Below are 14,083 nucleotides of genomic sequence, written 5' to 3'. Positions count from 1 at the left end.
GACAAAAACAGATTTAGATTTTTGCCAATTTACTAAAAATAAAAACAAATACCATATTTAAAAAAGTATTCAGACCCTTTGATATGAGACTCAAAATTGAGCTCTGGTGCATCCTGTTTCCATTGATCAAGTTGTAAAAACATTTCAAGGATGATTCCACCTGGGGTAAATTAAATTGATTGGACATGATTTGGAAAGGCATACACCTGTCTATATAAAAGGTCCCACAGTTGACAGTGCATGTCAGAGCAAAAACTAAGCTATGAGTTTGAAGGAATTTTCCGTAGAGCTCCGAAACAGGATTGTGTCGAGGCACAGATCTGGGGAAGGGTACCAAAAAATGTCTGCAGCACTGAAGGTCCCCAAGAACAGCGGCCTCCATCATTCTTAAATGGAACCACCAAGACTCTTCCTAGAGCTGGCAGCCCGGCCAAACTGAGAAATCGGAGAGGGGCCTTGGTCAGGGAGGTGACCAAGAACCCAATGGTCACTCTGACAGAGCTCCTATGTGGAGTTAGAAGAACCTTCCAGAAGGACAAGCATCTCTGCAGCACTCCCCCAATCAGGCCTTTATGGTAGAGTGGCCAGGCGGAAGCCACTCCTCAGTAAAAGGCACATGAGTCAGCTTGGAGTTTCCCAAAAGGCATCTGAAGGACTCTCAGACCATGAGAAACAAGATTGAACTGTTTGGCCTGAATGCCAAGTCCTGAGGAAATCTAGCATCATCCCTATGGTGAAGTATGGTGGTGGCAGCATCATGCTGTGGGGATGTTTTTCCAATGGCAGGGACTCAGGATCGGTGGAAAGATTAACAGAGCAAAGTACAGAGAGATCCTTGATAAAAACATGCTCCAGAGCACTCTGGACCTCCGATGGGGCGAAGGTTCACCTTCCAACAGGACAACGACCCTAAGCACACAGCCAAGACAATGCAGGAATGGCTTCCGGACAAATCTCTGAATGTCCTTGAGTGGCCCAGCCAGAGCCCGGACTAGAACCCGATCGAACATCTCTGGAGAGACCTGTGCAGCGACACTCAGATGTGTTACGTCAAGAAAGGAAGACAAATACAATATGACATCTATCTAATCTGGAGGAGGAAATTGTTGTCCAAAATCAAACTTTCAACAGGCACTGACCCAACAACGATAGAGTGAATATGCACACACTCAGCCAATTCTCTCCACTGGTGTCATTAAGATAGGCTATTCTGTTCGCTAAATTTAGTTGAGAACTATGATAACATATATATTAGTATTGTCATTGTCTTCTCTTAGTGATGGGGATCAATAGTTACATCACGGGACATTATTTTTGACTATCGTATCATTTAGACAATTTTAATTTTAATTTTTTTTAAATTGTGCTAGTTTGCTGTACCGGCACCAAAACTCCATAGCCTTTTCTCCATTTTATTTTTTAAATAATGAGTTAATTAGATTTTGAACTCTTTGTCATGGCTCGTCCCTCTGCAGCAGAGATGGTGAGCAATATGTTTGGCAAATCAAATCGCAATAAATAAATAAAATCACAATATTGATTCCCAAAATAATACTGAGAATAGCAATACATATCGCAACGGAACCTAAGTATCGTGATAATGTCGTATTGTGAGGTCCCTGGCAATTCACAGCACTAATGCCTGGCTGTGCCTCTACTTTTCACTGACAGTCGCAACTCAAAAATCATATAGGTTATTTGGTATTTGCCACCAAAGCTCTACAGTGGGACCATTTTATTAGCATATGCGCCTAAATATTTTGCTGTGCGACCTGGAATTTGAATTTAGGAACACCAGTGCACCTACAACATTTAAGATTCTAGCTTTATTTCTTCATATACCACATGGCCAAAGTCATGGGCATTACTATGGAGTTGGTCCCCCTTTGCTGCTGTAACAGCTCCACTCTTCAGGGAAGGCTTTCCACTAGATGTTGGAACATTGCTGCAGGGACTTGCTTCCATTCAGTCATAAGAGCATTACTGAGGTCGGGAACTGATGTTGGAGAATTAGGCCTGGCTCACAGTCGGCGTTCCAATTCATCCCAAGGGTGTTCAATGGGGTTGAGGTCAGGGCTCTGTGCAGGCCAGTCGGGGCTCTGTGCAGGCCAGTCGGGGCTCTGTGCAGGCCAGGGCTCTGTGCAGGCCAGTCGGGGCTCTGTGCAGGCCAGTCGGGGCTCTGTGCAGGCCAGTCGGGGCTCTGTGCAGGCCAGTCGGGGCTCTGTGCAGGCCAGTCGGGGCTCTGTGCAGGCCAGTCGGGGCTCTGTGCAGGCCAGTCGGGGCTCTGTGCAGGCCAGTCGGGGCTCTGTGCAGGCCAGTCGGTGCTCTGTGCAGGCCAGTCGGTGCTCTGTGCAGGCCAGTCGGTGCTCTGTGCAGGCCAGTCGGTGCTCTGTGCAGGGCAGTCAGGGCTCTGTGCAGGCCAGTCAAGTTCTTCCACACCTATCTCTACAAACTGAGGAGTATTTGTCTGTAATAAAGTCATTTTGTGGAGAAAAACGCATTCTGATTTTTGTGAAATCCCTAGATTTGGGCCAAATTAATTTGTTTCAATTGACCGATTTCCTTATATGAACTGTAACTCAGTAAAATCGTTGAAATTGTTGCATGTTGCATTTAGTTATGTATAGTTTTTATTGGGAAGGCAGATAAATCATTTTTATCAAAAGCAATTCCTTTTGCATGAGAAAGCACAGAATCCTAGTAATTGCTACACATGCTTAATTACGTCAATTTAGTTTTGACTTTCATCCGAAACAAAACACCTACACGGGCACCCGGGCGGGATTAATCGAACTGTGTGTGTCCCCAACTTTGCCAACAGACAAAACACTGAATGGATCAGTGGTTCACCAATCAGGGCCTCACAAGGAGTGATGTGTAATGAAAACATTTGTTGAGGGGGAGAAAGCAACATTCCCATGAAACACATCTATAACATTAATATCAATTATATTCTGAGAATATAGCAACCATGTTCTGTGGGAAGTAATGGAATATTCTCCCAACCCTCAGAAAACAGGACACGTGAATGTTCCTGTAAAGGAAAATATGCTTACTTTCCTTATGAAACACAATTTTCCACCGCCATGCAAAGAGTGGTTTAACATTAATCCCGGATGTTGTATATCTGTTCAACCAATCAGGTTTAAACTACCAGACCATGGGCTATGTTTATTTTATGCCTGATGCTGTGGCAGCATGGCATTGGTGGAAACCAAGACTACTCTCAGGGTGGCAAGAAATGTTGGCGTCATGTCTGGAACTATTTTAGCTAACCCGTTTCCTAACCTTAACCTAAATCTCCTAACACTTTAAAAACAAAAAAATTCTCACCCACCAAGCACGTTTTTGTATGGAGGTCAATGCTGTGTCGAATTTGGTCTCCGCCAAAAAATGTATGGTTTATATACTATGTATTTAATTGAATATAAATGTCCTAATGCATACGTTGTTAGGAGTACTGACATAAGTAGGCCACGTGACTTCCCCGCAACTTTGCGGGGGGGGACACTTTTATCGGAGTTGTATTGAGATGACTAAGCATATAATATAATAATAATAATAATAATTCATGTTATGAGGCTAGTATGGTTGCATTTCTCCATTGAATACATGCGGTTGAAATCAACAACCCTCATCGAATATTCAAAAAACTATTCAAATAATGAGATGTATCCACAAATCCAAAGAAAGTATTAGGCGGGATTTGAATTTTGTCACTAGCATTGGTAGTGGAAAACTGTGTTTCATAAAGTAAGCATATTTTTCCCGCCATCTATCCATTCAATAAAGTTGAGGAAATCGATGGCTATGCAGCCTGAATTGAGAATATGTCAGGTACGAACCGGTCCACAAGTGATGCAAATGTATTGCTGGCTCCATAAATTATTTGGACTGTAAAATGACCCGTCTCAATATCGCCATCTGTCGGCGTTTAAATTATACACGTGCCTGTAATGAATTGATCAAATTCTTGAATTGTAGGCCACTACTAGTGGTGGTCTGATGGATAGATACAACATTCTGTACCACGTTGAATGCTTACTTCATGTCAAATCAAACAAGCGATAGAAGTTATCCGGACCGTGTTTTGACAGAGCCTGACATCTAGCTAATTGTTGACGTTCAATCCGTCACTCTTGCCTCAACCCCCAATGTTGGCTACCGACTAGCACATATCCTATGCAAATATCGCTGTCTTATGTCAATTTGATGGCGCCGACCTACCTGTTCACCGAGGTCGATGGCTACATTGGTAATAGCCATAGGCACCAGAAAGCTGATGAGAGGCCAATATGGAATGAGAGATGGAAATTCCAACATAGTATAGCAGGGGTGACAGAACCAGGGGCATCTGCTTCAGTCGTGATTATTTAAAATATTACGTTAAATCGGTAGAATAGAATGTAGGTAGGCACTTCACGTTAAATAAATGTCAATTCAACTGACAATCAAAGTCAGAATGCTCCCCGCATCGCTGGATCCAAGGAATACGCTTTGGTGTGCAGAGGAGGCGAAGGTCAGAAGAATTATTGCAGATGGGCGTTTCTCCATCGCTCGACAACGTTGGAGAAAATGAAAGCAAGCTGCATTAAAAAAACTGACGGAGAGAATCCAGCGAGAACCCCGGCTTGTATCAAAACAATGAGGGAATACCAGAAAGCTTTTGCTCTCGTAGCATACGATTCTGAGTGTTCAACATCAAGCCATCCCCGCCTTGCCTGAAACCAAACCACACACGTGGGTCGGCACCAAATTTAAACTTCCTCCACCTACTCTCGACGTCATGAATTATAGGTAGACAGATCAAATTGTAATGGTCGTGTACACATATTTAGCAGATGTATATAGCTGGTGCAGCGAAATGATTATGTTTCTAGCTGCAACAGTATACTTAAATTGCGTGCGCAAACTCAGTCTGGCTTATCTACGCCGATTTCAGAGCGCAGAATAACCGCCTTATTGCTTTAATAAAAACGTACTTTTACCAACATATAATTTAATTGTCATTAAATCTTTATTTTCGTAAATCAATTAATACAATGTAATTCTTCCACTAGAATATTTAGTCTGGACAAAAATCTGGTTAGTTATTTTGGTCATGTTGCTCATTCTTTTGCATAGTTGCTATGCAGAAGGTCTGGTCGTCCGTTCTTAACAAAATAGACTACCCATTTACATTTGACTGTATTCAAGATACAGCACTGACTCGCGTACCTTATTGATTTTATAAAACGGTTACTGTTACCAACATAACAGTGCATAGTTGCAATGTCGGTGGATGGTGGTCCGTTGTCAACTAAATGTTTGCTATGCAGGCTGGATAATGTTCTTGTCACTTGCTAGCTAACCAACTTCAGATAAATCTGTCACGCCAAACATTGAACCTGGAATGACAGTTTTACCACATTTTCGTTAAGAGTTTTTTTTCTTCCCTATTGGCATTTATTTAGATTTGTCCATGATAATGACGTTGATGCGTGATTTCGCCGAGCTCAAAAAAAAGTTGTCTCATCTCGTCTGGGCACCGTTCACTCTATGTATGGTACTACAGAGATTGAAATGAAAAAGTTAAACATTGTTTCCGAGATTGGACAGGCGATGTACCAAACTAAATGCTATGCTGGAAGCAAGGGAAAATAATGCGCAAATTGAGATTAAATACAAGAGATGATTCGGACATGAACATGAAATTCTTATGGCGGTGGAGTGATTATTTTCAGATGGAACTGTTTGCGTGCATAATGTGCCTGTGACAGCCAATACAGCACGACCTCCCTTCGGGCATGGATTCTACAAGTCAGAAACATTGCACAAGGATGTTGGTCCATGCTGACGCGATGGCATCACACAGTTTCTGCAGATTGGACAGCGGTACACCACTGCCACCAGCCTGTACTGTTGATACCACGACCACCCTTTGCCTCCAGAACAGCCTGGGTTCTTCGGGCATTGCTTCTACAAGTCAGAAACGTTGCACAGGGATGTTGGTCCATGCTGACACAATGGCATCACACAGTTGCTGCAGATTGGACAGCGGTACACCACTGCCACCAGCCTGTACTGTTGATACCACGACCCCCATTTGCCTCCAGAACAGCCTGGGTTCTTCGGGCATGGCTTCTACAAGTCAGAAACGTTGCACAGGGATGTTGGTCCATGCTGACGCAATGGCATCACACAGTTGCTGCAGATTGGACAGCGGTACACCACCGCCACCAGCCTGTACCGTTGACACCATGCAGGATGGGTCCATGAACTCATGCTACTTAAGCCAAATCCTGATTCTGCCATCAGCATGACAGGAACCGGGATTCGTCAGACCAGGCAATGTTTTTCAGCTTTTTCTTGTTTTTAGCTGATAGGTGTGGAACTCTTTGTGGTCTTCTGCTGGAAATCCTTGATAACGATAGACGAGTTGTGTGTTCCGAGATGCTGTTCTGCACACCATTGTTGTACTACGCCATTATTTGTCTGTTTGTGGCCCGCCTGATAGCTTGCACGGTTCGTGCCATTCTTCAACCTCTTATCAACGAGCGGTTTTCGCCCACAGGACTGTCGCTGAATGCATTTTTTTGTTGCACCATTCTTGGGAAACACTAGACATTGTCATGTGCAAAAAGCCCAATAGTGTGGTAGTTTCTGTGATACTGGATCCGGCGTGCCTGGCACCGATGATCATACCACGCTCAGTCGTTTAAGTCACTAGTTTGGCCCATTCTAACGTTAAATTGAACAGTAACCGAATGCCTCAATGCCTGTCTGTCTGTTGTATACAGGAAGCCACGGCCACGTGACTCACTGTATGTAGGAGCGATCCATTTTTGTGAAATGGATGGTGTACCTAATAAACTGTCCAGTAAGTGTATATACACTACATTACCAAAGTTATGTGGACACCTGCTCATCGAACATCTCATTCCAAAATCATGGGCATTAATAACATCCGATCCTCGTTTGCTAAGTCAAACGACACCGCTGGTTCTGCTCACACTGCCCTACCCTGTGCTCTGACCTTTTTCTCCCCTCTCTCTCCAGATGAAATCTCGCGTCTTGTGACGGCTGGCCGCCCAACAACCTGCCCGCTCGACCCTATCCCCTCCTCTCTTATCCAGACCATTTCCGGAGACCTTCTCCCTTACCTCACCTCGCTCATCAACTTATCCCTGACCGCTGGCTACGTCCCTTCCGTCTTCAAGAGAGCGAGAGTTGCACCCCTTCTGAAAAAACCTACACTCGATCCCTCCGATGTCAACAACTACAGACCAGTATCCCTTCTTTCTTTTCTCTCCAAAACTCTTGAACGTGCCGTCCTTGGTCAGCTCTCCCGCTATCTCTCTCAGAATGACCTTCTTGATCCAAATCAGTCAGGTTTCAAGACTAGTCATTCAACTGAGACTGCTCTTCTCTGTATCACGGAGGCGCTCCGCACCGCTAAAGCTAACTCTCTCTCCTCTGCTCTCATCCTTCTAGACCTATCGGCTGCCTTCGATACTGTGAACCATCAGATCCTCCTCTCCACCCTCTCCGAGTTGGGCATCTCTGGCGCGGCCCATGCTTGGATTGCGTCCTACCTGACAGGTCGCTCCTACCAGGTGGCGTGGCGAGAATCTGTCTCCTCACCACGCGCTCTCACCACTGGTGTCCCCCAGGGCTCTGTTCTAGGCCCTCTCCTATTCTCGCTATACACCAAGTCACTTGGCTCTGTCATAACCTCACATGGTCTCTCCTATCATTGCTATGCAGACGACACACAATTAATCTTCTCCTTTCCCCCTTCTGATGACCAGGTGGCGAATCGCATCTCTGCATGTCTGGCAGACATATCAGTGTGGATGACGGATCACCACCTCAAGCTGAACCTCGGCAAGACGGAGCTGCTCTTCCTCCCGGGGAAGGACTGCCCGTTCCATGATCTTGCCATCACGGTTGACAACTCCATTGTGTCCTCCTCCCAGAGCGCTAAGAACCTTGGCGTGATCCTGGACAACACCCTGTCGTTCTCAACTAACATCAAGGCGGTGGCCCGTTCCTGTAGGTTCATGCTCTACAACATCCGCAGAGTACGACCCTGCCTCACACAGGAAGCGGCGCAGGTCCTAATCCAGGCACTTGTCATCTCCCGTCTGGATTACTGCAACTCGCTGTTGGCTGGGCTCCCTGCCTGTGCCATTAAACATTCAGCAACAAAAGCATTAGTGAGGTCTGGCACTGATGTTGGTCATTAGGCCTGGCTTGCAGTCAGTGGGCAAAGCATTGGCTGGAGTGGTGTAAAGCTCTCTACCATTGGACTCTGGAGCAGTGGAAACGCTTTCTTTGGAGTGATGAATCACGCTTCACCATCTGGCAGTCCGACGGACGAACCTGGGTTTGGCAGATACCAGGAGAACGTTACCTGCCCCAATGCATAGTGCCAACTGTAAAGCTGCCACCGGCTCTCAGAGGCTGGGTTTCTACAGCACTTCAGTTCTATATAAATAAATTTGATTTGATTTGATTTGATTTCATCGTGTCGGTTTGGTGGAGGAGGAATAATGTTCTGGAGCTCTTTTTCATGGTTCGGGCTAGGCCCCTTAGTTCCAGTGAAGGGACATCTTAACGCTACAGCATACATTCTAGACGATTCTGTGCTTCCAATTTTGTGGCAACAGTTTGGGAAAGGCCCTTTCCTGTTTAAGCATGACAATGCCCCTGTCCACAAAGAGAGGTCTATACAGAAATGTTTTGTCGAGATCGGTGTGGAAGAACTTGATTGGCCTTGACTGACCTCGACCACATCGAACATCTTTTGGATGAATTGGAACGCCAACTGTGAGTCAGGCCTAATCGCCCAATATCAGTGCCCAACCTCACTAATGCTCTTATGACTGAATGGAATCAAGTCCCTGCAGAAATGTTCCAACATCTAGTGGAAAGCCTTCCCAGAAGAGTGGAGGCTGTTGTAGCAGAAAAGGGGGGGGACCAACTCCATATTAATGCCCATGATTTTGGAATGAGATGTTTGACAAGCAGGTGTCCACATACATTTGGCCATGTAGTGTATATTATATAATGGTGTGAATGGACAGTATATGAATAGAAATGGTGAGTACAGCTGAGGTCTTTGATGATCTTATTGGCCCTCATGACACACCAGATGCTGTACTGTAGATGTCCTGGAGGGACGTCAGTGTGCCCCCAGTGTTGTGTTGGCCTGACTTCAACACCCTCTTGAGAGCCTTGTGGTTGCGGATTATGCAGTTGCCATACCAGACGGTGATAAAGTCAAATAGGATACTGTCAATGGTGCATCTGTTGAAATTTGTGAGGGTCTTAAGGGCCAAGCTGAATTTCTTCAGCCTCCTGAGGTTGAAGATTTGCTGTTGTGCCTTCTTCATCAAACTGTCTGTGTGGTGTGACCATTTGATGAACTTCAAGCTTTTCACCCTCTCCACTGCAGCCCAGTTGATGTGGATGGGGGCATGCTCTCTCTGCTGTCTCCTGAATTCCTTCATTTGTTGACGTTGAGTGAGATGTGATTTTCCTGGCACCTCTCTGCCAGGGCCCTCACCTCCTCCCTGTAGGCTGAATCCTCGTTGTTGGTAATCAGGCAAACCACTGTTGTGTCATCAGCAAACTTGATGATTGAGTTGGAGATGTGCGTGGCCATGCAGTCATGGGTGAACAGGGAGTACAGGAAGGGGCTGAGCACGCACCCTTGTGGGGCCCTAGTGTTGAGGATCAGCGTGGTGAAGGTGTTGTTGTCTACCTTCACCACAGTTGAATGCAGAGTTTGTAGGCCTATGAGGGTTGCTGAAGAAACAAAAGTCCAAACTATAAAGGTAGCAGCTGATTAAACTTCAAAACACAGACAAACTACTAGCCTACATGGAATATTTTTACAGTATCCTCAAGATACTACACTGCAATGTTTTATGGGTTCTGCAGTAAAATGGATGCCTTTAGGAAGAAAAATTAATTCTGGAACCTATATAGGAAATTGGTGCAATAATATACTTGTAAACTTGCAATGACAAGAACTTTGTACGGGATCTAACCCACAACGTTGCAATCCCATGGTGATACTCTAGCCACAACGCCACTGAGTTGAGAAATGTAGGCCCGATAAAACTGTTGAATCTGTGGCAGTGTGTTAAATTGTCAGTTTGGCCCCGGGCCCCCTGGGTACTTTGGACCTGTTTAATTTTAAACCTATTAAACGAGTTATGTCTGCAACAACTAGGTGTCAAAGCAACATGATATATTAATTATAAAGTTGAAGTCGGAAGTTTACATACGCTTAGGTTGGAGTCATTAAAACTCATTTTTCAACCACTCCACAAATGTATTGTTAACAAACTATAGTTTTGGCTAGTTGGTTAAGGCATCTACTTTGTGCATGACACAAGTCATTTTTTCAAACAATTGTTTACAGACAGATTACAATTACAATTCCAGTGGGTCAGACGTTTACATACACTAAATTCACTGTGCCTTTAAACAGCTTGGGAAATTCCAGAAAATTATGTCATGGCTTTAGAAGCTTCTGATGGGCTAATTGACATCATTTGAGTCAATTGGAGGTGTATCTGTGGCCTACCTTCAAACTCAGTGCCTCTTTGCTTGACATCATGGGAAAATCAAAAGAAATCAGTCAAGACCTCAGAAAAAAATTATTGTAGACCTCCACAAGTCTGGTTCATCCTTGGGAGCAATTTCCAAACGCCTGAAAGTACCACGTTCATCTGTACAAACAATAGTACGCAAGAATAAACACTATGGGGCCACGCAGCCTTCATACTGCTCAGGAAGCAGACGTGTTCTGTCTCCTAGAGATGAACGTATTTTGGTGCGAAAAGTGCAAATCAATCCCAAAACTGCAACAAAGGACATGTGAAGATGTTGGAGGAAACAGGTACCTGTATCTCTATCCACAGTAAAACCAGTCCTATTTCGACATAACCTGAAAGGCCGCTCAGCAAGGAAGAAGCCACTGCTCCAAAACCGCCATAAAAAAGACAAACTACGGTTTGCTACTGCACATGGGGACAAAGATCATATTTTTTGGAGAAATGTCCTCTGGTCTGATGAAACAAAAATAGAACTGTTTTGTCATAATGACCATCATTATATTTGGAGGAAAAAGGGGGAGGCTTGTGTAACAGATGTGAAACGGATAGCTTAGTTAGCTGTGGTGCGTGCTAAATAGCGTTTCAATCGGTGACTTCACTTGCTCTGAGACCTTGAAGTAGTGGTTCCCCTTGCTCTGCAAGGGCCGTGATTTTGTGGAGCGATGGGTAACGATGCTTCGTGGGTGACTGTTGTTGATGTGTGCAGAGGGTCCCTGGTTCGAGACCGGGTATGGGCGAGGGGACGGTTTAAAGTTATACTGTTACATTGATGCTGTTGACCCGGTTCACTAGTTGCTGCGGAAAAGGAGGAGGTCAAAAGGGGGGTGAGTGTAACGGATGTGAAACGGTTAGCTGTGGTGCGCACTAAATAGCGTTTCAATCGATGACGTCACTTGCTCTGAGACCTTGAAGTAATTGTTCCCCTTGCTCTGCAAGGCCCGCGGATTTTGTGGAGCGATGGGTAACGATGCTTCGTGGGTGACTGTTGTTGATGTGTGCAGAGGGTCCCTGGTTCGCGCTCGGTTATGGGCGAGGGGACGGTCTAAAGTTGTACTGTTACACTTGCAAGCCGAAGAACACCATCCTAACCGTGAAGCACGGGGGCGGCAGCATCATGTTGTGGGGGTGATTTGCTGCAGGAGGGGCTGGTGCACTTCACAAAATAGATTGCATAGGTAGGAAAATTGTGGATATATTGAAGCAACATCTCAAGACATCAGTCAGGAAGCTTGGTCGCAAATGGGTCTTCCAAATGGACAATGACCCCAAGCATACTTCCAAAGTTGTGGCAAAATGGCTTAAGGACAACAAAGTCAAGGTATTGGAGTGGCCATCACACAGCTCAATACTATAGAAAATTTGTGGGCAGAACTCAAAAAGCATGTGCGAGCAAGGAGGCCTATACAAACCTGACTCAGTAACACGAGCTCTGTCATGAGGAATGGGCCAAAATTCACCTAACTTATTGTGGAAGGCTAACTGAAGCATTTGACCCAAGTTAAACAATTTAAAGGCAATACTAACAAATACTAATTGAGTGCATGTAAACTTCTGACCCACTGGGAATGTGATGAAAGAAATAAAAGCTGAAATCAATCATTCTCTCTACTATTATTCTGACATTTCACATTCTTAAAATAAAGTTTTGATCCTAACTGACCTAAGACAGGGAATTTTTACTCTGATTAAATGTCAGGAATTGTGAAAAACTAAGTTTAAATGTATTTGGCTAAGGTGTATGTAAACTTCTGACTTCAACTGTATATGGAAGCAAGGATAGGCTTTACATATCTATTTTGATCTCATGTTGTCCTTCACATTTTATATGGATAGGTCCACATAGAGTTGTAGGATATATGGATTATCTCTGATAAGATTACCAGTGTCTGCAGTCTGTGTTGGGCCAGGAGTTTTTCTTGACCATATTAGCTGTCCAGGAAAAGTTTAGTTTAGGTTATCTAAAAATCAATGATTCTACACTACACCATGAAACAAAAACCCATGAACTTGATTACGGTATGGCTTGATAGGGTTTTACGCCACAAAATAGATAGCAACTATTTTTCCACTACATTTTAGTACACTTGAATAATTGTCTCAGCAAAATTCATGGATTTATTTCTGAAATCATTTAGGAAAGAGCTAATTATAGAATCAATTGCAGATGACCATGTTCAAGAGAATAAATGAGAATAATGGAATAATATTATGATATTGAAGCTGCTTTTTACTGTCAAATATTATATTGTATACCACCTGTACTATCTATGGATATTACTGGTTTGATTACATCTGAATGTAAAAGATAATCCAAACCCAGTAGCATCAACTGGCCCTGACTCCACCTGCGTTTATAAACCTGTTATTCTGGGGGAAGTGGCTAACTTCCATTCATTGTTTTTTGATTTTCTTCATGAACAACCTTTTAAATCGTGTTTTAGATAACGTTCATCTCCCCCCACGTGCTGATGTTGCGCTGCACTGTCGCTTTTTAGACGCTAGAGGGTGCTTTATAACCATACATCGATTAATCGTCTGTTTTTATTGAGGACATTCCAATGTCTTTCTTCACGTTCAATGGCCAATTTGTGGAGGTGCTCATTTTTAAAACGAAACTTTAGCAGTGCAGTTATATCTGGCCTGTTGGAAGCTAACATCGTATCTCGTCACCATTGCCATAGCTCACACCAAGGTCTGGATCATCAAAGTTCAAGCTCTTGCCCTACATACCACATGATCAACTGGGTTTACCTGCAGCAGACTACCTAATCAAGCATGTCTTCTTGCTGCATGTTTCTTGTCCATCAGGTAAAGTTTTCTATCTGGTTGTTCTGGGATTTGTCAGATGACCCAGTCCCTGCTGAACCACACAGAGTAAACTATTATTTCCCTAGTCTCCCAGAGCCATGCATTTAAATATGTATTTAAATATCTCCCCTACGTTTAAATATTTAAATATTTAAACATGTATTTAAATATCTCCCCTATGCTTGGTGAGTTTTCAGGGAAAAACATGCACAGAAAAAAACATTTTTTAACTGTATTTTACATGTATTTCCGATTATGCTCCCTCTGATTTATCAATACATTAACTCATTTCAGATACAGAATATGACAGGCTTTGAAGTGTTGTGTACATGAACTGGGCATTGCATCTTCTCTCTGCTGCTGAGACGTAAAGCTGTTTTTGCACGGAATACTGCGTTTTTTTTAAAACTCCTCCCACTTAAATATCCTTCCGCAACAACTAGTTCTAGTTGTATAAGAATTTCCCGAAGGAAATAGCGATGAATGAATGATATGATCATTCAGAAATACATTGAAGACTGTGACGATAATAATCATCGATAGAGGCAACACGGGAATCTTCATTATATTCACATAAAAACGCTATGGTTGTTTGGCGGGAAAATAAATGTGGCGGAGGGATAGGTGGAATGTAAGAGCACAACCTTTTTTATTGAACCCGGGGC

At 43.8% G+C, this 14,083-nt stretch overlaps 1 protein-coding gene across 2 annotated transcripts in view; it reads right to left on the bottom strand.

The window, feature by feature from the left end:
• Window positions 1-4,793, bottom strand: part of LOC123991711 (progressive ankylosis protein homolog) — a 31,084-nt gene extending 26,291 nt beyond the window's left edge. Inside the window, exon 1 of one of the 2 annotated variants that reach the window (XM_046293361.1) lies at window positions 4,228-4,793. In XM_046293361.1, coding sequence (XP_046149317.1) covers window positions 4,228-4,323 — 96 coding nt within the window. In that variant the 5' untranslated portion in view covers window positions 4,324-4,793. The remainder of the gene's footprint in view (window positions 1-4,227) is intronic. The other variant, XM_046293360.1, reaches the window with a different exon arrangement.
• Window positions 4,794-14,083: the final 9,290 nt, after the last annotated feature.

Source organism: Oncorhynchus gorbuscha, linkage group LG12 (assembly GCF_021184085.1).
Source record: "Oncorhynchus gorbuscha isolate QuinsamMale2020 ecotype Even-year linkage group LG12, OgorEven_v1.0, whole genome shotgun sequence".
Lineage (NCBI taxonomy): Eukaryota > Metazoa > Chordata > Actinopteri > Salmoniformes > Salmonidae > Oncorhynchus > Oncorhynchus gorbuscha.
Note: the sequence above shows the minus strand (reverse complement) of the source record. Positions and strands in the feature narration are given on the sequence as shown.